The 27,694-nt window shown below is 36.6% G+C and overlaps 1 protein-coding gene across 1 annotated transcript; it reads right to left on the bottom strand.

The window, feature by feature from the left end:
• Positions 1 to 520: 520 nt before the first annotated feature.
• Positions 521 to 27,694, bottom strand: POLR3G (RNA polymerase III subunit G). The gene is made up of 6 exons (XM_039255494.1): positions 27,580 to 27,694; positions 22,440 to 22,496; positions 19,815 to 19,865; positions 13,452 to 13,531; positions 7,949 to 8,095; positions 521 to 2,178 (listed from the first exon to the last, which is right to left on the bottom strand). The coding sequence occupies exons 1-6, from the start codon at positions 27,692 to 27,694 to the stop codon at positions 2,092 to 2,094; spliced, it is 537 nt and encodes a 178-aa protein (XP_039111425.1). The 3' UTR covers positions 521 to 2,091.

A 27,694-nucleotide genomic window follows, 5' to 3' on the forward strand; every position in this document is an offset into this window, starting at 1 on the left:
AATTTAAGCCAGAAAAGCAAGGTTCATGCTGATAAAGCAACCTGCAAATACTCCATCTGTCCTTTCTCACAGCTGGTCACCTTTAAACTTCTACAAAGATCTTCCAAGTGGGGAAGACAGTACACTTAAGACAGATGGCTAGGGCCTCCTGGGAGCTAATCCTTGCCCAAAAGGGCTGTCTGCTGGACTAAAATTGTGGAGGCAAATTGAAAGCTAGAAAAATACTTCAGTGTATTTGCTCAATTCACAAGGTTATCTGCAGATTTATAAGAAAGTAAATGGAACCATTGAGATCAGATTCCTATAAGTGGTATTTGGCTAAGGTACTAAGGAAGTGAGAGAATGAAACAATGTTTTTTAAATTTTTATTTTTTGAGAGAGTGCATGTGTGCAAGCACGCACAAGCGGGGGAGGAGCAAAGGGAGAGGGAGGGAGAGAATCTCAAGCAGGCTCCATACCCGGTGCAGAGCCCGACGTGGGGCTCCATCTCACGATTGAGATCATGACTTGAACCGAAATCAAGAGTTGACACTTAACTGATTAAGCCACTCAGGTACCCCTAAAATATCAATGTTTTAATTAATAATCTTAACTGACTTTATTTGTCCATTACAACTGGGAACTATGAGTTTCTCTTTTAAATCCAGTAGATTGCTGTTTTAGCATATATTTTTAATTCCTGTTCTCTATTAAGAATGTTTAAAGTTTCCCAGAAGCTTATTTCAACAAATCACATGTGATCAACACAGCACTGAACTAATAATGGTCCTCACACCCATCTTGAATTAACTGAGGAAGTATTAAAATTGAAAATGATCTTTTTCCTGAGAAAGTCATGTTACAAAATGGCACAAGACAATATAAATGTTTTCCAGTCTTCCCCTCCAGAATACACTATGGAAAATCAGGTTATAATATATTTTGTGAGGAAAATATGTTTGATTTTTGAAACTTTTCAATTAGCCAGCTACAATTTTTTGAGAATGAGGGCCAAATTGAAATTGAGTGATCATATTTGTAAGGTATGTATGAATATATATGGCAAAGTTTGGTTGGTGTCTAAGCAGTTTTATAGAAATAGTTTACAAGTGGAGAAACTAAGGCACAGAAAACTTAACCAAGCTCATTTTCAAGGCTGAGTCTAATAGTAAAGGCGGAAATTGGATTTGGCTGTGATTCTCAAGGTTAGTAATAGGTAATATCTTCCCCAAAGGTAATATCTTTTCCCCCAGAGGGAAAAATTAATTTATCTTTTTGGTAGGTAATATTAATCATTTAAAAATACATAATATGAATTCCCTTGAAAAATCTTTGGCATTTGTGTGTCTTTGGAGGCTGAGGGATTTTAGGTATTTTCCCTGCCAAATATAAAAAAGCAGGGGAGTTAGTTTTTAATAAACAAAAAAGATTAATCTTAATTTTAAAATGACCTGAGTTTTATCCTGCACTGTGATATAAATCACTTGGGTAATTAGGAGTCCTGTGAAATTTAACAGCAACCGCTACACCTCAAAAATGTGGCATTTTTCCCAGCGTGTATGTTTTTGATCACAAAATTTCCAATCTCATAAATTATGCAGTTGTGAACTCAGGTTTATGTAGTCACAGCACAGAACATACCATGTAAAAGTAAAAGATAAAATTATTTTCAAGTTTCATTGTTTTTAAAGTGCTCCTTGTGCAGTATTAAGTCAATGCTCAGATTACAGTAACCCACTATGATCATAGACTAGTAATAGTTTTACAGCAGATCAAGTTAAAGAATAATTTGTTCAAGTATGAATACATAGATTAAAAGATGCAAAAACTCTAGGCACATTCAAATCCAAATAATACAAAAAAAAAAAAATCCACTTGAACACATAAGAGGGATGACAGGGGTTTTGAGAAGGAATGTCAGAGCATTAGAGACTAACTGGTAAGGTACCTAGTATGTAAACTCAATGTGATTCTGAATATTTTGACAGCAAATATTTGTCTAACGAAACAGGAACAAAAATACAATACTCATTCCTTATCGGAAATAGAAAACAAGTCTGTCCAAATGTTTAGAAGTTGTATCACAAAGATATTTTTGGAGAAATTCCATAGCTAATAGGTTGCTTCATCCATGTTGTCATCACTGTCTGCACCAAAATCATCTCCATCTTCAAAGTATGAATTAATGTAGTCATTTTCCTAAGTGAAGTGAGAAATTTCTCAGTTAACATTAAAATGAATGGGTGGTAACATCATTATTAAAAAAACATAATGTAGGCTGTCCCTTTAACCTAAATTTATAAATATCAAATCTGGGTAATGAGAAAATATACCAGGCTTTAAAAAAGTCTCTGCTATTTCATCTGCTTAAAAAATACATTACTTTTCATTCTCATCCACCTGTGCTGCTTTCCACAAGACCATCACCTCCTACTATTCTCGGGCACCAACTAGTTAAGAGAAAATGAAGGAATGTCTGTTACTCCTTAATAGAATGATACATCGAATTCATTACACCTTAGTAAGATGATACAGGGTTTAGTTAGCCAAACTACCAAATACTTACTACAAACAAACGTACAGATACTCAAGAAACAAAGTCAATTTACATTAACATTCAACTATACCAGAACTGAGGTTTTCAGTCCTGATGTGTAATTGAGCAGAAGTAGAGAGATTTTTGCTTCCTATCAAAGTACAGGTCTCAATTACTACATGGCAATGAGAAAGAATGAAATCTAGCCGTTTGTAGCAACGTGGATGGAACTCAAGGGTGTTAGGCTAAGAGAAATAAGTCAGGCAGAGAAGGACAGATACCATATGTTTTCACTTATAAGTGGAACAGGAGAAACTTAACAGAGGACCATGGGGGAGGGGAAAGGGAAAAAAGAGATGGGGAGAGGCAAACCATGAGAGACTCTTGAATGCTGAGAACAAACTGAAGGCTGATGGGGGTGGGGGAGAGAGGTATGGAGGTGACGGGCATGGAGGAGGGCACTTGTTGGGATGAGCACTGGGTATTATATGGAAACCAACTTGACAATAAACTATAAAATAAAAAAATAAAAAACAAAAGTACAGGCCTCAAGATACCAAGTAAAATCTAGAAAATGCCATTTTCTATCCAGGGGCCCTCAGTTTCCTTGAGGTTAAGAGGGATTCAACTCCTAGGAACACTTCAATTACTAAGACTGAGTAAGGTTATTATCCATGTAAATGATTCCTGATATTTCTGTGCTATCAAAAATTTAAAAATCCACTTTGGATATGAATTAAAAGAAATTTAAGAGCATTATTAACCAATTGCAATGTGTGGGCTGTATCTGGATTTTGGCTGGAACAAACAAAACTGGGATAATTGAAAATATTTAAACATTGGCTTAATATTTGGTGATACTAAGGAATTATATTTCATTATATTATGTGTACTAATGATGTTGTGATGTTGCTAAAGAGCCCTTATTTTTTAGTTCATACTGAAATATTTATGGATGAAATGGTACAATGCCTAGGATTCGCTTTATAACAATCCAAGGTGGGTGGGGAATGGAAGTGGGGGGGACAGAAGTAAGATTGGGTGAATGAGTGGTTGAAAGATTGGCTATAAACTGATAATTGTTAAAGCTGGGTGATAAGTCCATAAGTGTTTATTTTACTAGTTACTAGATTTTTGTACACCATTGAAATCTGCCATAAAAATAACAATTTCTACATTTCAACTCTCTCTGAGTTATGAGAGTAACAAGACAGAGACTATTCTCTAAAGAAAGCCATCTGGATATCAGATTTTTAAGTATCTGCATGGTGGTATTTTTTACTATATAAGTTTATATAAATAATGAGAGACAACCTGCATTATTCAGATATAGATTTCATTACTTTGTCTTCCCTCAACACTGTAAGTTCCTATATCCAGTAAGTTTCCATGCCATCTCCAGGAAGATGGCCTGGTTTCTCGGTTGCCAAGAAATCTACTGATGTCTGGAAACATGGCTGAAGCCTGGGGCTAGCGTACTGGGGAGGTGGGGCATGGTGGAGAGTTCAAATGAGAACACAATGTAAATGAAATTGGAAGGGATACTCCACTATTCCAAATCAAGCACATGCAACTTATGCTTTTGACATGAGCACCTCCAAGTGCGTTCTGTGATTCACACTAGGTAACTTTGTGATGTTAATCTTGATACAGGTACAAAGTAAGAACTTGTTGAAACTGATGGCTTACATGGTTCTTGGCTTTCATTTGAAAGCTTGCTGTTTTCTTGAATTACAGTATTCAAAAGACCGAAGAGAGAAAAAGTCTGTATTCCTTGAAGTTTACATAGAGCTGTTACATAGATAATTTGCTCCATTTACTATTCAGAAACAATGCTTATCAAATCCTCAATACATCAAGTTAATTAGCGTGAATTTTTCATTAATGGACTGCTAAAAAGAGTAAAGAGTAAATATAGAAAGTCTTTAATCTCCCCTCTTCATTCTTCACCCAGCATCATACTCAAAACAGGTATCATTTTTCTATTAAAGTGGAAATATATTTATATAAACTGTGTTTAGTGCTTTGCTAAGGCCTAACACAGAATCCTGATGTCTGCTATTCTTGTTAGGGAAGATCTTTTAATTTCAACAGAGCTCACCTCAAGCAGACTTTGTAAGCAGAGAATTCCAAAAGCCAGTCTTGAAAACAAACCACTAGATACTCAAAGCTAATAGCACACCCTGACCCCCAAGGCCAGTTGGGACAACCAAAAATGTCTCCAGATATTACCAGATATACCTTGGAGGGCAAAATTGTGACTGGTGGAGAACCACTGGTTCATAGCAACAAACTTTCAAACATGGTCTAACCATGATTCCTTCCAGTCCAAGCAACAGGGTTTTCTAAAATACAAATATAAAACTACTCTACTGCTTAAAACTCCTTCAATGGCTCCCCACAGCACTCAGGGTAAGGTAACTGCTCAGCCTGGTACTTAAAACCCTTTTTTTTTCTCTGCTTCATCTCTCCACACACCCCCACTTACACTCTAGCCTAGCCATACTGACTTACCTGGTCAATTACACTATTATGCTATACCCTCCTCACCTGCAAGACTTCTCCATGCTCTTTTCTCTATCTGTAAGTATCCTCCACTCCATTTTTCATCTTGATGTGATTTAGTCTTCAGGTTGTCTTTTGAAATACTTTCTTTCATATCATTAAAATGGAGTTTGGTGCCCTTACATACTCCTATAACATCTTGAACTATATATTACACCATAGCATTATTCACTATATTGTAATTATCTCTTCTCTTGTGTGTGTCCCCACTGGACCAATATCCTTGATGGGAGAACTGTATCTCACCTTGATATTCCCTTTGCCTAGTACAATTCCAGGCATACACTTAGTATAAAATTACTCTACACTGAATGAAAAAAAAAAATGAGTAATATAACAACTAAAACTTTGGATAAGGATGCATTCAGGGAGACTGTAAAGAGAAAAGGAAATCGAAAGGAAGAACTCTGAAGAATACTGACATTTAAAGATGAGAAAGAACTCAACAGAGACCACAAAAAGGTACCAGACTAGGAGAAAAACAAAAAGTGTTGTGTCACAAAAACCCAAGAAAGCAACAATGTGTGCCTATGTCTTAGCATCCAGCAAAATGCCTGGCATATAGCGGATGCTGTAATTGCCTTAATTTGTTGAATTTAAATAAAGGAAATAATATTTTAATCATGACGTTGTGAGAGTTAAATCTCACAGAAAAGTCAAGTGAAATAAGGACTAAATTTTATCTACTGGTGAACTTGGTGGCAATAATTTTAATAGCATGTAGGTGGAAATCAGATGAAAAAACTAAATGCAGGAGGTTACAGGGGAGTAAGCAAGTTAAGTCAGCTAAATAGCTTTCCAGCTTTCCAGGACACCGCAGCACACATGGAGGGGAATGTGGGGAACATATTTTATGAGAGATGAACGTGTTTTAATTCATGAATGCAAGAGATGAGTAGGAAAAGAGATTGAAAATATGAAAAGGGAAATGAGATGAGGATTATGGTCCCCTCCTCCCCTAAAAGGCAGGACAGTGAGTCCTAAATACGATGAAGCCTATTTCTTCCAGTGGTGGCGGGGGGGGGGGGGGGGGGGGGGGGGGGGGGGTGGCAGCAGAGAGGAGGAAAGACACTTAGTCTGAAGGCAGAGGACATGAAATTAAGGGAGTATCTTCTTGAAGTCTTCATTGTCTGTATGAAGGTGCTATTATCTGCTAAGAGTGAAAGAAAAGGCAGTCAAGGAGAGGGATTAAGAAAAGAGATGATCTAAACTAACTGCTGTAGACAGAGGGCTTGGCAAGAGAAATACAGAAATCATCTTAGCCAGCAAAAAAGGGGCTAGTGTGGTTTTAGTGGCATGTGTTTCTGTGATTCCTCAGGGAAGTTCGACAGGCAGTTTAGATGGGCAAAAAGGAGGCAGTGGAATTGATCAAAGGTTACTGTGATCTCAAGTGGGTGCTGGGTGGACAAGGGAAGAGAGGAATGGCAAGAAAGCAATTAAAGGGTGAGGAAGGGCCTTGGGGAAGGAAATTAAGATAAGGAACCAGAGAAGGGGAGATAGAGAATCAGAAGGCCTGGTGGTCTCAATCATGTCAGAGCATAGGAATAAAAAAGTGAATGATCCGGAAAGAAAGCTAGAGACATGTGATATGTTTAATTTTAAAATGTTTAAGTTTAAAATTTACCTGGAAGAATAAAGAATACTCAGGAAAATTCTTCCAAAAATATTAATAATCAGAAGCTTCTATTAATTGGATCAGCAGAGTGATGGTTCAAAAACAGATCCCAGGAATACATCTAAGTCCAAGTGGGAATCTGAGAGCTGATACAGGGGAATTTCAAACCCGTGAAGAAAGAAAACTGTTTAATAAATGAGGTTAGCGGCTGGCTAGCCATTTAGAAAGAGATAAAAATGGATCCAGACCTCTCCCTTTACACCAGTATAAAATCCAAAAAAACCCAAAATTTAATGTAAACTAATTAAAGCATATAATAAAGATTTCATAGCTGTAGCAGTTTCAGGTAAACAAAAGATTCAATGGCATGTGAGAAGGTGAAATGGAGTGAAAACAAAGTTCACCGTCATGGAGAAGAAACTCTCAGCCTAGGATTACTGCCTGAGGTGTCTACTAAGTCCCAAAGATGCCACATGACCAACAGTTACCCTGCTCAAAAATAAATAATAAAAAATGACTGTCTCTATTTTGAAATGCATCATGTTTCTAAAAGTTAGAAATCCCAAACCAAACTAAGTCCTGCCTCAGTCTGATACTTGAGGGTGGATCATATACATTCTCTGGCAGTGTCCACAGGTACTTTGGGATTTTTTTTTTTAAGCTTTTTTAATGTTTATTTATTTTTGAGAGACAGAGACAGAGTGGAAGTGGGGCAGGGGAAGAGAGAGAGACACAGAATCTGAAGCAGGCTCCAGGCTCTGAGCGGTCAGCACAGGGCCTAATGTGGGGCTCGAACCCATTAACCACGAGATTATGACCTGAGCTGGTCAGACGCTTAACCGACTGAGCCACCCAGGCGCCCCACATTTGGGGATTTAAAACATGATGGTACTGAAGGGATTTCCTCTTCAGACTCTAAATGACTAAGTCCTTAATTACTGTCATTGCTGATTTAAAATTTTTTGTAGATAAATATTAAGATAACCTGATCAATATCCTTAAACTTGTGGACTTCCACTTACAAAGTTGTCTATTGAGTTACTTTTACCTCGTACAGTAAGTTTGGCATCATTATTTCAATGTAATAAAATTCACTTGACATTAAGGAATTGATATCAGTGATAATGATACATCCCTGGTTCCCATCAACTTGGTTTTAGTTTGTTACTACCATCATATAGCGTATATCTGATTCCTTATTAGAAAATCCTTAAACTCAGTAACTTTGTTACCATCCCCCAGTAGACCCTTACCTCTTCTTGCTCTTCTTCATCATACTCCTCTTGTTCCACAGCATCATCGTCCTCATCATCGTCACCTTCTTTACTTTTCTCTTTGCTTCCTTCTTTCTCTTCATTTTCCTCGTCTGATTTTTCACCATCACCTCTCTTTTCCAATTCCTAGTATAAATGAACTTCATTAATTAAAAAAATTTTTTAAAACATTTTTTGAGAGAGAGAGGGAGGGATGGAGGAAGAACACATGAGTGGGGGAGGGGCAGAGGGAGAGGAGGAGAGAGAATCCCAAGTGGGCGCTATGCTGACAGGTTGACAGCAGCAAGACAGATGTGGGGCTCGAACTCATGAACCATGAGATCACGACCTGAGCCAAAGTCAGACACTTAACCAACTGAGCTACCCACGCGCCCCTGAACTTTGTTAATTTAAATGGAAACCACTAGACTTTAACCTCCCTGCTTAGCTCAACAGAATATAGTTACCTATCACCTAATTCTAATCCTCCAGGACACACCTAGGAAACTAAGAGTTCACTCAAGAAAGGAGGAACTCTCTCTTTTGTCATTAAACTAGTTTTCCTTTGGTTTTGTTACTTCATAACTGGGTCTCAGGTATTGCTGAGGAATCAGCTGTAATGCACAATGCTTTATTTTTATGATTTCTATCCTACCTCTTTCTAAAATACTGAGTTGATTCAGTTTATGGAGAGAAACTTTCAGAATTTTCTTGTCCTTCCAACATGAAAGGAGAAAAGAAAATATAATGATAACATTTCAAAATGCCTGTTTAATTTATTTATTTTGAGAGAGAAGAAGCAGAGAGAGGGAGAGAGAATTCCAAGCAGGCTCCGCACCAGAAGCACAGAGCCCAGTGCAGGGCTAGAACTCATGAAATGTGAGATCATGACATAAGCCAAAATCAAGAGTCAAATGATTAACTGACTGATCCACCCAGGCTTCCCTTATTTATTTATTTTTAAAGTAAGCTTTACTCTCAACCTGGGGCTTAAACTCAGGACCCCGAGATAAAGAGTTGCATGCTCTACCAACTGAGCTAGCCAGGTGCCCCTACATTTTAGTTTATAAGAGAGATCATTTAAGGGGTGCCTGGGTGGCTCAGTTGGTTAGGCGTCCAACTTCGGCTCAGGTCATGATCTCACGGTTCGTGGGTTCGAGTCCCACATCAGGCTCTGTGCTGACAGCTCAGAGCTTGGAGTCTGCTTCAGATTCTCTATCTCCCTCTCTCTCTGACCCTCCCCTGCTCTTGCTGTCTCTCTGTCTCTCTCAGAAATAAATTAAAAAATTAAAAAAAGAGAGAGATCATTTAAAACAATTACTATCAAGTCATCTTGGTGTAAATTATCCTGCAGATTATCCATGTCTTTATCTCTGTTCCCTCTCATTGTTTACTTCCTATCTCCAGGAAGTTTTACTTCTCAATACTGGTTGAAGAGAAAGAGGTTAAAACTCAAATTACTGGAAAAACAAACAACAAAAAAAAAACCCCAAAAACCCACCTCAAACCACTGTCAAGATTAGCATTTATGAGCAACTCTGAGAGTGGAGGCAAGAGATGCTGTTAGAAAAGTTTGATTGCTTGATGGCTTCACTTATCCACTCGGTTAAAATCACTATGCTACATAACACATACATAATCTCATAACACACACATTTAACTTTACAATTACATCTTTGTATTTCTATGACTGCCAACAACTTTTCCCTTTGATAAAAAATAGCCTGTTACGGCTGTCACTATCCAATCATGAAATTGCTCTATGCTTAATGTGCATGAGTGACAGAGTTTCATAAGTTTTCTAGGGGGTGGATACAACAATGATTATTAATTAAGGCACAGGATCACTTTACCTAAGATACGATTATTCATAAACAATAATCAGAACATTAATTCATAAATCTGCAAATGCTCCATCCTATTATATTTGCTTTGTCAATTACATATAGAAAGAAAACACATTTTATATTTGGAGTGACTACAACTTAGCTATTGCTTTGCTGGTTCTTAAACATTTATTTTTAAAATCCCTTTAATTATATTCAACTTTGAATTTAAGGAAATCAAAGGCAATAAAAACACTACATTAGATTCAGTTTCTAACCAAAATTCAAATTCCACCTTTCCTACCTCACTTCACTCAGGCAGGTCAAATAAAACAAGGTAACAGACATAAGATGATTTATTGTCACACTGACCCATGTTGCCTTATATGAGTTATTACTACAAAATAATGTAATTTTTCCAATGGACAACCTCTTTGGAAGAGTACAAATAAACAAAATAGTGTTTATAGATCTTTTGAAATGTCTGTAAATACATATACACATACCCCATATAATGATGCTATGTTGACATTAACATATGGAGTATTTTCTATTTTAATCAAATTGCAGTAAAGAGGCCCACAACCCATGAATACTGTATAGTTAAAAGGAAATTGTGCTGCTATATTTCCTTAACTCTGTGAAAGGCATACACTATATCTGAAAAATTCTGTTATTAGCTATTATTTAACAATTAGCAATACACTTATTTAAGCCAATTATGGAAAATATCTTAAAAATATAGAATTCATTCAGTGCTGTATAGGACTAGGCAGTCTTTATTTCCATTACCGCCACCTCAAATCTTTAAAAAAATAACAACTTTATTTCTACCATGTAGGTCTAAATCAAACCCACAAAATACTTAAATCGGTGAACAATAGCAGATAAAATGCAATAACAAAAAATGATCTCAGAGCCACACACATTTTCTCTCTATTCTTTTTGTGTTAAGCTACTAGTTTCGGTTTCTCTGCTTATTAGCCTCCATTTTCTCCTATGTGAGATTTAACTATTTAGCCCCACTACCTTTCATATTTGTTATAAGAATAATGTGATTAACACAACATGAAAACACTGCGAACTGTGAGAGGGAACAGTTCTTCTATTTTAAATAATATGTAGCCACCTTACAGAGAGAACTTCCTATAAATTAAACAGATACAAGCTCAAATATTAGTTTACTGTTGTCTGATTATTCACACATTAATCATGAGATCTGACTACATGTTACTTCTTCTCCATCCACAGAAGACTTATTTTTTTTTAAAGTTTATTTATCTTCAGAGAGAGAAAGCACGAGCATGGGAGAGGCAAAAAGAGAGGGAGAGAGAATCCCAAGCTGGCTCCATGCTGTCAGCACAGAGCCCCATGTGAGACTCAATCCCATGAAATGGGAGATCGTGACCTGTGCCGAAACCAAGAGTCAGACGCTTAACTGACTGTGCCACCCAGGTACCCCCACAGAAGTTCTATTATAATAACATTTGCAACTACTTTTGCTTAAGAAGTGAAACAATAATAGAGTCATCCAGAAGCTAATTTTCTCTTTAACAGAGAGTTAATAAAGCTAACTCATTTAGATCTCTAGCTTTAAAACTCTAATTTTGACACTGTGCAAAATGCAAAAGTTGTCTAAATGTAGAAAACCGGGAAACACAATTTGTTCTGATGAGACTACATTCAGATCGATCTTCTTTATAGCACATGTCATCTTAGCAACTTCCTTCCAGGAAGCTTTGAGAACAGTCAGAATCTGCATTCAATCAATACAAGTTGGCTAGTTCTGCAACCTCATCCATCATTCTACCACAGTTAAACCTGACAGTTACCACTTTTCCTTCAATATCCTCCCAGCTTTATTTTCAGACATATTATCTCCAGCTCAAGTATTAGTCCAAAAATAAAATAACAAAAATGAGTTTCTGTTATCACATAGCTGTGCCAACTTGACCAAACAAGTAAAAGTTTTGTTTCTGTATTTTTATTTTTTTAATGTTTATTTTAATTTTGAGAGAGAGAAAGAGAGAGAGAGAGCCCGTCTGCAAGTGGGAGAGGGGCAGAAGAGAGACAGGGACAGGCTCCATGCTGACAGGAGAGAGCCTGACGTAGGGCTCGAACTCAGGAACTATAAAATCAAGACCTGAGCTGAAATTAGATGCTTAACCAACTAAGCCACCCAGCTGTCCCGACAAGTAAAAGTTTTAAAGCCTTGACTTCCTTATCTGTAAGTAAGGAAAAATAATATCCATCTTTCTTTGTTGCTCTGAACTCTTAAGGACATAATGTATGTAAATAGCTCATCAAAGAATCTGGTTCATATAATAAATTCTCAATAAGTGCTAGTTGCTACCATTATCATCATCATCATTATTATCATCAATGCAAGGTAATACATGCATGGAGAGTGGGAATAAATTGATATAACTTCCACTGAGAATGATCTGTCAATATTTATCCCTTTTTCCTAATATACATAACAATTGACCCAGGAAATCCACTCCAAGAAATTTACATATGTACAATGCCATACTTAATATGAATTCACTACAGCACTGTTTATAATAGCAAAACACTACATGAAACATCAAGTCTTATCAATTGGGTACTGGTTCAACAAATTATGGTTTATTCTTGTGGGGGAGCCAAAAGTGGAGGGAAAAAAAAAAGGATGAGGCAAGTCTATATAGATTGACATAGAACCATCTCCAATTGATTATAAGCGATAAAATGAAAATGCAGAAGAGTGTAATATGCTAACTTTTGTCATTAAAAAGAAAAATAAATCTATATTTGTTATGCATAAAATATTTCTGAAAGATCTGTAAGAAACAGGTAATACTGATTTTCTACAAGGGGGGAACTGGATGGTTAGGGGCAACAATGAAAGGGGAAATTTTCAGTTTATTAAATTTTTGGATATTTTATCTTTTATTTTTGAAATTTTAAAACCAATAAAGAAATAAAAGTAAGTTTCATAAGATGCACTTTTCTGTCAAAGAACTCAACATGAGACAAAAAAAAGCATTAAAAAAGTACATATACAAAATAGGGGGGAATATGAGAAGTTTTCAGAAGAAGTACATTTCAGGGGGTGCTTGGGTGGCTCAGTAGGTTAAGTGTCTAAGTCTTAATATTGGCTCAGGTCATGACCTTGGACTTGTGAGACGAGCCCCGAGTGGATCTCTGCACTGAGCATGAAGCCTGCTTGAGATTCTCCCTCTCTGCCCCTTCCCTTTTTGTGCACTCATTCTTCCTCTCTTTTTTTCTCTCTCTCTCTCAAAATAAATAAACTTAAAATATAATTTTAAAATATTAAAAAAAATAAATACATTTTAGGTTTGTAACTCTTTTGTGTTTCTTTCCCATACATAATTCCAATGCCAGGAGAAAATAAGAATACACAGACATTCAAGGGGGGAATAGGGATACATGGAAAAGGAAGTAGGTGACAGAAGGTAAGGTAAGTTGACAGGTAAGTGGAAATGAAGGACAGAATGGAGCCTCCTTATCTCCCAGCCAGCAATGTTCAAATCTTTCTAGTTACCCTGTGTGCTGGGCTTGGTTGTGCCAAATCCATATACGATTAACAAGTGAGAGAAGGTGTGAAGACTGAAGAAGGCGAGGGAGGCATGACACTTTCACAGCTTGCTCTTACAGTAAGAAGAAAAGCTTACCTCGATTTTTTTCAATACGTCTGCAGTATTAGTGAGTGAAGCACCTTTGCCTGTAGCTTTTGGCTTTTGGGATTTGGGGCCTGCTGAAGTAAAACCATCATTAACACATATTTCTATAACAGCAACCGTGTATTATATTTCATATGCTGTCGAGCACAGTGATACGTCCTATTGGGCAGTTACCTATTTTGCACACTGAATTGATTTTCTTCAAGAATAACAAAATCAATCAGCACACCTCACCAATTTTCCATGATCAGAAGTCAACGATAATCAGTTAAAAGGGTGTTTTCTAAGACTGTACCCAGATATCTTTTTACTAGTACTGAAAATCTATACTGGCAATTCATGTTATTAAGGCCACAATGGCTACTGCAAATGTTACTTCAGGAAGAAGCACCAGAGGACCAGCGAAAGACTCTCTTGAATATATCCTTTGCATTGGTTTCTTGGCCACTGACTGGTGTACTTTATTTTAAGTAGGGCAATTTGACCAGGTTTGGAAAAGTAAAAACCAAGTGCAGAATAAACATGCAGAATAAATAAATAAATAGCCATTTGTCAGTGGTTAAGGAAATAGAAAAAGGTTATATTCACACAACATAAGTATTATCTTTGGCATGAAGATGAAAATGGCTACCCTGAACAAAACCATTGTATGAACCTGAAAACTCAGAGCAGTATAAATGTTTTAATGGCATTGGGGTCATTTTTTAAGCCACATAAAACACATTGCATTTTGAGGCTATAGTAAAATGGCAGGGAATAGAGAATTACTTCACATATAGATCCTTCCAGTCAGTCACCAAGGCATTATGATATGCTGCAAAATTGTCCCACTGTGATTGACAGTATTATGGTCCTTTTCCCAAATCAAGCTAAATACCTACAAATTACTTGTCAACAGAGGAAAATACAGCTCAGAAAGATGTAATTTTGTTAAAGATTAACATTTAACTTATAAAAGAAGAAATTTCTAGATTGTGGTAGCTGACCCACAACTGATGGAATTACAATTTCCTATGTTATATACCAAATTGCCCCTCAGGGAGTCACTGAACTCAGAACCCCAAACATATTTATGTGAAGTTTTGCTCAAAAAAAAGTAACAGATTTAATCATGGGTAACCTTTCTGTTCCCCTTGAGGGTAAAGACTGTTTAATTTGAACTGCAACACATAAAATAAAGTACCATATATGAACTAGATTTCAATATACATTGTGATATTGATAACAGAAAACATTAGCTTAGAATGTAATTTACTCACATCATAAAGACTTTTTCCCTAAGTATCTTTCGTTGAATTATTTAAATTTCATAACACATAACTCTGTTTAATGGGTATTATAGAACATGGTCAGGTAAAAGAACTTATTAAAACTACTGATTTCTTAACCAAGAAAGTCAGTTGCTGAAAGGTAACTAAGCATGTTTTGCTACTGATATATCAAGCTGTTTTTACATAATCACTAATTCTTTTATGTGTGACTAGGGGAGAAGTGTCAAATTTCCAAAATTTGTTAAGACTGCTTTAACCCCAAAACATCAACATGCATTTTTCCCCCATTTTTGGCGAAATACATGCATATATCTGAATTTTTGTTTGTTTGTTTCTTTTAATATCTGCCAATAGTTGGTTAAAAACCAACGAGAAACAAACTTTTTCAGCCTTTGGCCTTTGAGTACTATTCAGTTTCATGTAAATCAGTGGAGGTCATTTTAACCAAAAGCAGAGTATAAGTTTATCAGGAATAAGGCACAAAAATTATAAAATATGCAAAAAAAAAAAAGCTCAGAATGGAAACAAACTTTTATGATTGTTGTTTTGTTTTTTTAACAAATGGAAATTCTGACACACTGGAAGTTTTAACTAATAATCAACGTATACATAAAGTTCTAGGGATGAGCAGTCAGTGAGATGTACTTGAAAATATTATATTTTCCAATTCAGATACATTCTTTTTGGTTCTTTAAAGTCTATTACAAATTTATGACCCACTAGGACATGATTAGTATCATTAATGCACATGTCACTATATTGTAAAAATAATAAATTCACCCAATAAAAGCCAAAGGTATACAAAACAGCAGATAAAACTAATATATCTCAACACACAATATTTTGGATTTTTAATATAATAATTTGTATTTAATCAAGCTAAATATTCTTGTATACTGTAGCTTTGAAATGAAACAAAAAAGATACATATGTCAGAATTTACCAAATTATGTCTGGTGATGACCTTTTAGATACAACACCAAAGCCGTGATCTATGAAAGGATAATGTCAAGAAAACAAGAAGAGAAACCACAGACTGGGAGAAAATATTTGCAAAAGACGTATCTGATAAAGGACTATGTGAAATAATGGAAAAAATACATCTTGATCTCTCTTCCTGGTTCCTGGCACAGAATTCCTAAAACCCTTAGAGTTTCCTAAGTGATAAGAACACTAGGAGTATCTTTGTTTCTATTATTTAGTCTTTGACCCTGGTTCCTGGTGGAGTTTCTAATCCCTTGGAATTTACTGGGTGATAGGAGTGTATCTTTTGTTCTAAGGAGCCAACTCTTGGGGGCTCCTAGATAGCTTCAGGATGGAAGCTGGTCACAAAACAGATCAAACCATGAATAAAAGCCTGGAATTTTAAGCTCCATTCCCATTCCCGTGGAGTGGAAAGGGACTTGAGATTGAGTTAATGATTGATCACACCTATGTGATGAAGCCTCTATAAAAATCCCCAAAGTATGGGGGTTTGAGGAGCTTTCTCATTGGTAAACACATCCCCACGCTGGGAAAGTGGGGCACCCCAGATCCAGAGACAGAGTTCCTGTGCTAGGAATCATTCTAGACTTTACCTGACCTATCTTTTCATCTGACTGTTCATCTGTATCCCCTATCATATCCTTTATTAAATAATAAACCTAATGGTAAATGGTAAACTTAAATGTTTCCTTCAGTTCTGTGAGCTGTTCTAGCAAATGAAATCTAAGTGGGTGTAGTGTCATGGGAACACCTGATCTGTAGCCAAGTCGGCCAGAAGTTATGAGTAATCTGGGGAACCTACTACCTGTAATTGGCTTTTGAAGTGGGGAGTAAGTCTTGTGGAACTAGGCCCTAAATCCAGTTGATGCTGAAACTGAATTAAATTGTAAGACATCCAGCTGGTGTTGCAGAGAACTGCTTGGTGTGAGAAAAAAAATTCCACACGTCTGGTGTCAGAAATGTTGTGAATATAGTAGTGGTATGAGAGTAAAGGAGATACAGCAGGAGAAAGCTTTTCCTATATAGAGTGTTATCTAAGACATACAATGAACTCCTAAAACTTCACAATAGGAACACACAGACACACATCCACACAGAACATTAAAAAATGGGCCACAGACATCTTGCCAAAGAAGATAAACAAATGGCAAGTAAGCATATACAAAGATGCTCCCCATCATATGTCACCAGGGAAATGCAAATTAAAGCAGTAGAAGATACTTACTAACTTACTATACTCCTAACAGAATGGCCAAAATCCAGAACACTACCATCAAATGCTAGCCAAGATGTATAAAATCAGGAACTGCCATTTGTTGCTGGTGAGAATGCAAAATGGTAGAGCAACTGTGGAAGACAGTGTGGTGGTTTCCTACAAAACTAAGTATACTCTTACCATACAATCCAGCAATCATGCTCCTTGGTATTTACTCAAAGGAGATGAAAACTTATGTCCACACAACAGTGGATGTTTATAGCAGCTTTATTCATAACTGCCAAATCTTGGAAGCAATCAAGATGCCCTTTAGTAAGTGAATAGATAAACAAAGTGGCACATCCAGACAATGCAATGGTATTAAGCGCTAACAAAAAATGATCTGTGAAGCCATGAAAAGTCATGGAGGAAACTTAAATGCCTATTACTAAGTAAAAGAAGCCAATCTGAAAAGGCTACGTACTGAATGTTTCCAACTATACGACATTCTGGAAAAAGCAAAGCTATGGAGACAGTAAAAAGATCAGTGGTGGCCAGGGGTAAGGAGGAGGAAGAGATGAATAGGCAGAGTGCAGAGAATTTTTAAGGCAGTGAAAGTACTCTGTATGATACTACAACGGTGGACACGTATCATCATACATTTGCCTATACCCACAGAATGTACAAGACCAAGAGTGAATCCTAATGTAAACTATGGACTCTTTGTAATAATGATATGTCGAGGTAGGATCAGTGATTGTAACAAATGTATCACTCTGGTGGGGGATGTTAATATTGGGGGAGGCCATGCGTGTATGAGGGCAGGAAGGATAAGGGAAACCTGCATTTATCTACTCAATTTTGCTGTGAACCTAAAACTGCTCTAAAAAATGAAGTCTACTTAAAAACCAAAGTGCAAAATACCAGGCCTAAAAAAAAAAAGAGAGGGTTAAGGGGAGAAATCTCTTCCCTTAGTTGCTAACTCCATCGTTATTAACCCGTCTGGCTACTTCCCTTTTTCTCTCTTTATTCTTTTTTTATAAGTTTTTCAAAAGTTTATTTATTTATTTTCAATTTTTTCTAATGTTTATTTATTTACTTTTGAGAGAGAGAGAGAAAGAGAGAGAGCAGAAGCAGGGGAGGGAGAGAGAGAGCGGTCAGTGCAGAGCTAGAACTGAGGCTCAAACTCACGAACTGTGAGATCATGACCTGAGCCAAAGTCAGACACTTAACTGTCTGAGCCACCCAGGTGCCCCTATGTTTATTTATTTTTGAGAGTGAGAGACAGACAGACAGACAGAGTGCCAGAGGGAAAGGAGCAGAGGGAGAGGGAGATGCAGATCTGAAGCAGGCTCCAGGCTTTGAGCTGACACAGGACTCAAACCCATGGACTGTGATATCATGACCTGATTTGTAGTCAGACACTTAACTGACTGAGCCACCCACATGCCCTTTTTTTTTTTTTTTTAATGTTTATTTATTTTGAGAGAGACAGAGACAAAAAATCCCAAGCAGGCTCTGGGCTATCAGCGTAGAGATGCAGGGCTTGAACCCAAGAACCATGAGATCATTACCTGAGTAGAAATTAAGAGCTGGGCATTTAACTGACTGAGCCACCCAGGCACCTACTCTCTTTATATCCAAATTCCCCAAATACTCATCTGTGCTAGCTGTCCCTTTTTTCTAAATTCCCAGTTACTGTTTAATCCATTCCAATCTGAATTCCATTCTTATAAATCTTTTAAAAAGCTCTCCCTGGGGGCAAAAATGATCAATAAGTCAAAAATTAGTTTACATTTTCCAATCTTATTTCACTTGACCTCATGGCAACTTTGTTTAACCCCCTTCAACACTGCTGACCGCCTTTTGAAATGGTCTGTACTTCTTGCACGCTCTTGCTTCTGTGGCTCTATGCTCTTCCAGTCCTCTCTCCCTTCCCACCCTGACTCTTTCCATCTCTTTCTTTGCTGATTCAATCTCCTCTACCAGCCCTTTAAATTTTGGCATTCCTCCAAGCTTAGGCTTAGGCTCTCATTTCTTCTAATTCTGTAATTTCAGCCTAGATAATCTCACCCTTCCTCACAGTTTCAATTATAGTACCTATGTGGATCCGTATCATCTCCATTTTGAAGTCCATCCCCCCATATCCAACAACATGCTCAACATTTCTATTTGTATACTTCAAAGGAATCTTAAAGAACACCTCTAAATGGTAACTCATGATTTTCTCCCACAAACCTGTCCTTCTCTGATGCTCTTCCCCTAATCCCATTTTAGTAAATTTGCTCATCCTGCAGTCCGGGCTCTAATTCCATTTCCTTGAAGAAACTTCCCTGACCTCCCAATGAGGACAGTGTGCTTTTGCTTAACGTTTTTACTCCATTTGACTGTAAGCCCCTTTAGGGCAAGGATTATTCCCACTTTGCTCACTATTTCCTTCCTTTTAGCACAGTGTCTGGCAATAGTAGATTCTCAAAAGCTATTTACTCAGTGGAATTATGAAAGAACACCATAGTGGAAGCTTTTACTTTGGTATTTTGTGTACCACATAAAGTTCTAATCTACCAGTTACCAAATTTTACCAGTTCCAAATGTTTGAGTTAAAAACTTAAGATATAGATGGTATAACCATTAAAAACGTTTCAAATATGCAAAATTTCAAATTTTCAAAAACAAAATATCTACGATACTTGAAAAGTCTTCCCTACATCAAAATCCCATAATTAAAGAAAGGAAAAACTTAAACACAATATCAAAACAAAACAAAAAACCAACAACAAAATGTCATTTTTTAAGAAAAAGCATTCAGAACGCTGAGTGTCACTTTAGGTTGAGAATTCATTCTATAATTAGAATTTGAGCAATAACCTTTTTTTACCTGGATGATTACATTAGTCAATGTACCTTTTTTGCACTTTTTCCTTGGCATCATTTCTCTTGGGAGTCTTCTCCAATCTGCAGGTACAAAAGAAAAAAATACAAAAGTTGCCGTTTCCTCTAGGAGTTAGTGGCACTGGACATGACTATTTAAAGGGACATGACAGTTGAAAATAAAATTTCTTAATATCTGACTGTACAGATTTAGCCTAAATGGTGTATTTTCTCCTATGAAGAAAAAAAAAGTTCATTAAAAAAACTTCAGGGATGCCTGCTGCTCTTTTGGAAGACCATGTGATTCTTGATTTCAGGGTCATGAGCTCAAGCTCCACTAGGAGTGTAGAAAGTATTAAAAAAAAAAATTAAAACAATTTTTGAAATAGTGCTATAAAATTTCTACAATATTCTTTCAATAATTATATAGTATTTATCAATTTTAAATACAGAAATTTTCATAACAAGAAGAATAATTTAGAAAAATATTTATGAATATGAACAGTTACTCATGACATACTGTTGAGTAAGAAAAAGTTTCTCAAATACCATGTACAGGGTGCCTGTGTGGCTTGGTCGATTAGGCCTCTGACTCTTGATTTTGGCTCAGGTCATGATCTCCGGGTTCATGAGACTGAGCCCCACATCAGACTCTAGCTTACAGCATGGAGACTGTCTCGGATTCTTTCCATCCCTCTCTCACCCTCTGTGTCAAAATTAATAAATAAACACTTAAAATAAATAAAACATTATGTATAGACTCCCATTAAAAAATAAACCTAACATATATAAGCATTTTTATATCTTTAATTTTGGGGCAGAGAAAGCTCTAGGTTGGGAACAAAATATTACAATAATTCTTTGTGGGTGTTAGGATTACAATTGCTTTTCTTATTTCTTATTTATTTCTTATTTGACCATGCTGTATTTTATAAGTTTTCTATAGTTGATATGTATTTCTTATGTAATAAGGAATTTTTTTAAAAGTTAAAATATGTGACCACAATCCCAACACATGCAAAATTAAACAATTCTAATAATTAACCCTAGACTTTATAATTAAAAATATAAATAGTCATGGAAAGGTAAATTCACTCTAATAAATAATTTGCCTGCATTAGGTAAATATTTTCTCTAATTTGTCACTTTCTTTTAATTAAAAAAATTTTTTTACATTATTTATTATTGAGAGACAGAGAGACAACGCATGAACGGGGGAGGGGCACAGAGAGAAGGAGACAGAATCCGAAGCAGGATCCAGGCTCTGAGCTGTCAGCACAGAGCCTGAAGCGGAGCTCAAACCCATGAACTCTGATATCATGACCTGAGCTGAAGTCAGACGCTTAACCGACTGAGCTACCTAGGTGCCCCTTTTAATTTTTTAATGTTTATTTGCTTTTGAGAGAGAGAGCAAGAGAGAGCACGGGTACTTGTGAGCACAAGCAGGGTAGGAGCAGAGAAAGATAGAGAAAGAGGATACAAAGTTGGAGCTCTGCACTGACAGCGGAGAGCTTGATGCAGGGCTCGAACTCATGAACCGCAAGATCATGACCTGAGCTGAAGTCAGGTGCTTAACCGACAGAGCCACATAGGTGGGTGCCCCACTGTCTTTTAATTTTCAAACACAGAGTTAATCAGAAAAATGAAGCAACATAAAAAATACTGCCTGCTAAAACAAACAAACAAACAAACAACCTCGGGGTATTTTGGAGAAATTTATATCTCAAGACATTTTACCTGAATTAATAAATTTTGCTTTGAATATATTTCTTATTTTATAAATGACTCATAGATGATCATGAAAAAGTAGGTAAAGAGACTCATTTAAGAGATGAATATAACGTGAAAGATATGAGAGATCTGAGATAGGAGACAGGAGAGTATGCGAGGGGAATCCAACCTTACAATGATGCACACTGAAAAGACCACTATAACTTGTGCAAGCAATAATTCTGTAAACGCCATTTATCCTGCTACCTAAAGGCTGTTACCACAACATCAAGGACAGAGATGTCAAAGGGAAATGAGTTAAAATGAGGAGACCCCAGTTCTAGTAGTGCTGTCAAAGTCACCCCGATAAGTCACTTCATTTTTATGGCAATTACTTTTTTGTCTGTAAAATGAATGAGCTGGATGAAATCTCTCCAGCCTCTTCCACTTTGCCTGTATCCAAGGAAAATTTGTGAATGTTGAAAAAAACTCTCTTAGATAGGGTTCTGTTGAAAAGGCTTCTTTAGGAAGTAAAAATAGTCAATGTCTGCTTGAAAGAAATAGCTTAAAATACCCTTTACCTGGACTTGTTTTCTCCTCAACAGCTATAAAATCACTCACAAACACAGAAGTATAATTGGTACTGGGGATTAAAATGGTGATTGTGGAAAATGTAATGGAAAGCCCAAATGCATCTCGCAAGTCCTATTTTATAAAAAAGTATTTTAAGAACTTCAAAAACATTTCAATTCTTCCTTGTTACAGTATAAAAATCTTTTCATCCTATTTTTCAAAAGATATACATTCGTAATTAATTATAGAAAAAGAGCCAGACTATTTTCGTACAGTGAAAATACCTATGGTAAAACTAGAAAATTTGCCCTAAAAAATACAGGGTAGGGAGATAAACTTTAAAAGTTATTTAAACATTTTCAGATTTAGAATTACCTGGTATCCACTCCTCTTTGTATACCTTCATGTATCTTTTACTGTATCTTTCAATATCTAGGAAAAAAGAAAAAAGTGTTCATTAGAAAATTCCAGAATAAGCCTAAATTTAAGCCATTCCTTTCAAATAACTGAAAACACCAGGTAACATCTTTTATTTCACACACAGTTTCCTATATTTGTACCAAATGTGTTCCTGAACAGCTGCTGAAAAGCTGAAGAAGTATCACCTGTTTAAGGAAGAGGCAAGCAGCAGCTGGGGATGAATGGCTGGGGGCGAGCAGAGAGCTAAACCCTAACCATGTTTTTTAGAATCAGACAACCCGACTCAGTTCTGAAAATATTCACAAAAGCCCAAAGCCAGGTCAGAAAGCCTCTTACACGCGAGGGAAGAAAGTCACTTGGTGTCTTCTCTTTTCTTCTTGTGACACTGGCCTCCAGCTCCCAGTCTTTAAATTTTGTGTAACTGGGATGTATTAAGTGGAGATGGAGGGCTATTTGCTCACCTCTAGTGCTTGATACATACATTCATATACAGTTAGGCTTTTCAGTGAGCGACTTTTCACAACCCATTGGGGAGGAGAATGGGGAAAAGTATAGGAGTAGGTAAGGTTGGACGTGAGCAAGCCACAAGCCTTCCATGTCAACTGCTGACAACTTTCCAGGGACCTCCTGGGCTCAAAAAGGGAGATCCACAGCTGTGGCTCTTGTTTCTGCTTTGCCCACTATGCTGCAAGAAACTCCCTCAATGAGGGCCCAAACCCTTTCCTAGCAGCATAAGTTGGCAAGTGACACCATCATGCCATAGCCTGAAACATGGTTCATCATAAAATGTGGTTTTAGGACTGCAGCCATGAAAGAGGGAGGTTAATACAAAAGGTGAAAACACAAAAAGCAAGGCCCAAATATGTACTGACTTTTCTTCCATGTTAAGAAGATGATTCCAAATAATAGCAAGACCATAAATAGTAGATCAGAGAGACCAAGAGACCAAGCTTTTCTAGGTATTTAATTGTTCTGACTTCAAGCTTGCTCTCAAGCTTTTCATCTGTAAAGAGAAGTCAGCACAAGTTCCTAGCATTCCCATTTAAAAATTTTCTCCATAACAGACTGCATCCTTTAGAGAAAGTTAACTTTTAATAGTAAACTTCTAGAAGAATAAGTGATAATTGAAAACCAACTACTGAAAAAGTTAGAAAGAAGCAAAGGATTTGAACTGACATTTCTCCAAAGAAGATACGCATGGAAAAAAAGCACATGGTAAGATGTTTAAGATCATGGGTCATTTTGGAAATTCAAATCAAAACTGCAATGAGATAGCACTTTATACCCACTAGAATGGCTACAACCAAAAAGGCAGAGACAAGTGCTGGCAAAAATGTGGAGAAACTGGAATCCTCATATACTGTTGGTGATGTAAAATGGTGCAAGAACTTTGGAAAATAGTTTGGCAATTCCTCAAAATGTTACATTCAGAATTATATGGTCCTAGATATGCACCCAACACAAATAACACATGTCCACTCAGAAACATGTATATGAATGCTCAAAGCAGAATTACTCATGATACCTCTAAAGTGGAATTGACCCACATGTCTATCAACTGGTGACGGTGTAAACAAAATGTGGTGTATACAACCAACGGAGTGTTACTCAGCCATAAAAAGGAATGAAGATTGCTGTACCGTGGTGAACCAGGAAAACATTACGCTAAGTTAAAGAAGGCAGCACAAAAGTCTGCCTTTATGATTTTATGATTCCATTTCTTTTTTTTATTCCATTTCTTTTAAAGATGTTATCTTTAAGTAATCTCTACACCCAATGTGCAGCTTAAATTTATAGCCCCAAGATCAAGAGTTACATGCTCCACCAACCGAGCCAACCAAGGGTCTTTATGATTCCATTTATATGAAATGTCCAGAACAGACAAAACACTACAAAGCAGATTAGTAGTTGCCGTAAGCTAGAGACAGGGGAGAATAGGAGCTTATACCAATGGGTATAGGGTGTCTTTTCCGAATGACAAAAATATTCTAAAAATTAGACAGTAGTGTCGATTGTACAATTCTGTAACTACACTAAAAGCCAGTGAGTTGCATACTTCAAAAAGTATACTTTTATATATGTGAATTTTACCTCAATAAAACTGTTATTTAAAAAGAAAGAAAGTTATTAGAAATTTTAAAAAGAACTTAAATACAGTAAACTCAAATTTATGTTCCATTATTTCCCTTGTTTTGAAGGAATTTGTTTTTCATAAAGACTGTGTGAGCAGGGAAGAAGGGCAGAGAAAGAGAATCTTTTTTCTTTTTAAGCTTATTTATTTTGAGAGAGAGAGTGAGCGAGCAGGGGAGTGGCAGAGAGAGAGGGAGAGAGAAAATCCCAAGCAGGAACCGCACTGTCAGCACAGAGCCTGATGTGGGGGTCAATCTCGTGAACGGTGAGGTCATGACCTGAGCTGAAATCAAGGATTGGTTGCTTAACCAACTGAGCCAAGAGAGAATTTTAAGCAGACTGCATACTCAGCATAGATCCTGATGCAGGGCTCAATCCTATGACCCTGGGGTCATGACCTCAGCTAAAATCAAGAGTCAGTAGCTCAATTGACTGAGTCACTCAGGTGTCTCAGCAAGTGTTTTGAATGCAGTTAACTGTGTATCAACTGTGCATTCTAGGAATGCAGGTATACATTTCATGTACAACCTCTGAACATGTGCATTTCATATATCCTGATTCCAGATTTTAAACACATTTTATTAATAAGCTCTAACTTCTTACTTCTGGTTTTTCTCACATTTGCACCATCCAAATGATTCTAGATTAGAAATACATTCCTAATAGGTTCCAGCTTATCATTCCTTCCAACTCTTATGCTTTCATCATCAAAATATAGTACTTTAAAAAGCTTTGATGGCTCACATTTATGTTGAAGTGAGAATGGCCAGCCATCTTCTTTGGTCTATAACTGTAACACATTTTCATTATTAAATTTATAATTACCAATTAACATGATCAACAAAATGTTTCATTCCTTCACAACCTATTTCCTCTCAATCACTTTATCTTTGCCTTCAACATGTGTCAAGTCACAAACTATACCAAATAACTTGTGGTACATAAATACAAAAAAAGAAAAATATTGTCACATCATTTTAACAGACAGGATGTTCCAGGTTTTTGTCACAAAATAGTATGTAACAAGGTGCTTTTCAAGGAGAATACCATATTTCCTTTTTTATTCTTAGAGATCTATTGTTTACCCACTGACCCCTGTCAATTTTCTTCAGAAATCAACAATTCTCAATTGCATTCTGTGAAAACTAAAACAAAAACAAAACAACCACAAAGACAAGAGTCTCTCTAGACTTCTTTTTATATCTTCATAAACATTACTATAATACTTTGGACAACACAATAGAAACACAGAAGGATAATGGGAACATGCTGACTTATTTCACTGCTGCACCATCCTTCTGTGCAACTTCATCATTCTCCCATTTTTTTTTGAGGTTTTAGTCTCTTTTTTCCAGCGTAGTAGGGGAGAACTGATGAGTTATGATGAAATAGTATCTGTGCTGATGAACCAGCAAAGTGTTTAAAGATGAAGGAAAAGTGAAATCACAAAGATTCCAAAATGTATTTAAATTTATAAAAGGGTCTAATAAGCTGATATGGTAATGCTCAGATAAAATGAGTTAAAAAAAAAAACAACAACCACCACAAATCCTCTTTGTTTTTTAGAAGATCTCTATTAAAGAATAAAAGTCAGAGGGTGTCTGGGTGGATCAGTTGGTTAAGTGACCAACTCTTGATTTCGGCTCAGGTCATGATCTCATAGTTTGTGGGTTTGAGCGCTGCACTGGGCTCCATGCAGAGCATGGAGCCTGCTTGGTATTCTCGCTCTCTCTCTCTCTGCCCCTCCGCCACTCATGCTCTCTTGCTCACTCTCTCTCAAAATAATCAAACTGAAAAAAATTAAAGTTATGAATACCACTGCTCAAAAATAAACTCAAGCAATGCCTGAGTGGCCTAGTTGGTCAAGCACCTGACTCTGGATTTTGGTTCAGGTCATGATCTTGCAGTTCACGGGTTCAAGCCCCACATCAGGCTCTGCACTAGCAGTGTAGAGCCCGCTTGGGATTCTCCCTCTGCCTCTGCCCTGTTCATGCTCTTTCTCTTTCTCAAAGTAAATAAGTTTTACTTTAAATAAAATCAACAATCAAAATAGGGTCTCATGGACCATGATGGCACATTGGCAGTTAATAATAACCAAACTCCATTTATTCAACAGCAGATCTTATGGCCATATTGCAGGTAAATGTATGATTTCCATTAAAATTTTGAAGTTCTAAAAAATGACTTACAGAAGAATCACCACTGTCACTCCTGTTTCTATCTCAGAGGACCCCAGTTATGCAAGAATCCGAGCTGGGAGCCATTGGATCAGATGCTCTCTATACACCCTTGCAGCCACAATTCATTAAAATAATAATATTCACTGATGTTTGTCTTTTATTACAAAAATAATAACTTTCATTGTAAAGAAAATACCAATCATTTCTATATTCTGCCTGAAAGCATAATAAACAAACTGTGAGGACTTCACAACAAGAAATATCTTTATTCTATGTCCTCAGTTCTTTGTGATCTCAATGCCCTGTGCCATTAGCCACAAGGTTGATTATCAGGAAACCTTGAGATCTCCTACCCTCATTTAGTTCTTTATATTAAATCCTAAGTCTCTCTTTCTTAAAACATATAGGTGGTCAATGACGGAAGAAGGCTGGTAAAGGTACAGTGATAGAGAACACTGTCCAGAATATACCTCCTCTGACAGGTGTATATGGCTGATCAGACTGGTCAATTCTTTCTCATTTATGGTATGCAGAGTACATAAACATTACATATGTGTATATGCATATATGTGTGTATGTATTATATTAGTCTATATTCACATATATGTATGTATATATATTAAAAACATTTTCAACCATAGTTTTTAAAAACACATTGCATCAGAAAAGAAAGGTAAACATGAAGACTTTGAAGGAGAATGTACTTGTATCAATTTGGAAAATTCTATACGAGTGTTTTTTTCCAGAAAGAAACAGAAACAAAGATTCCTTGTATTCTTAAATACCTTCTGCAGTCATCAAAGATGCAGAGCCTCTTAATCCAGGTACAAGCCAACCACTCCCAGAAACCAGCAATGAAAATATGCTCTCAATGTCCCTGTTTAAAAGACTCCCATACAT

This window comes from Hyaena hyaena, unplaced genomic scaffold (assembly GCF_003009895.1).
Source record: "Hyaena hyaena isolate Hyena2069 unplaced genomic scaffold, ASM300989v1 scaffold_529, whole genome shotgun sequence".
NCBI lineage: Eukaryota > Metazoa > Chordata > Mammalia > Carnivora > Hyaenidae > Hyaena > Hyaena hyaena.

Bases quoted from the DNA above. Each gene is read 5' to 3' on its own strand.
- POLR3G (XM_039255494.1), bottom strand. From the start codon at position 27,694: ATGTATGGGAGTCTTTTAAACAGGGACATTGAGAGCATATTTTCATTG. The intron at 22,497-27,579 runs GTATTTAAGAAT...CTTTTTTCCTAG, and splicing joins ATCTTTGATGACTGCAGAAG to ATATTGAAAGATACAGTAAA. The intron at 8,096-13,451 runs GTAAGCTTTTCT...CATTTATACTAG, and splicing joins ACGTATTGAAAAAAATCGAG to GAATTGGAAAAGAGAGGTGA.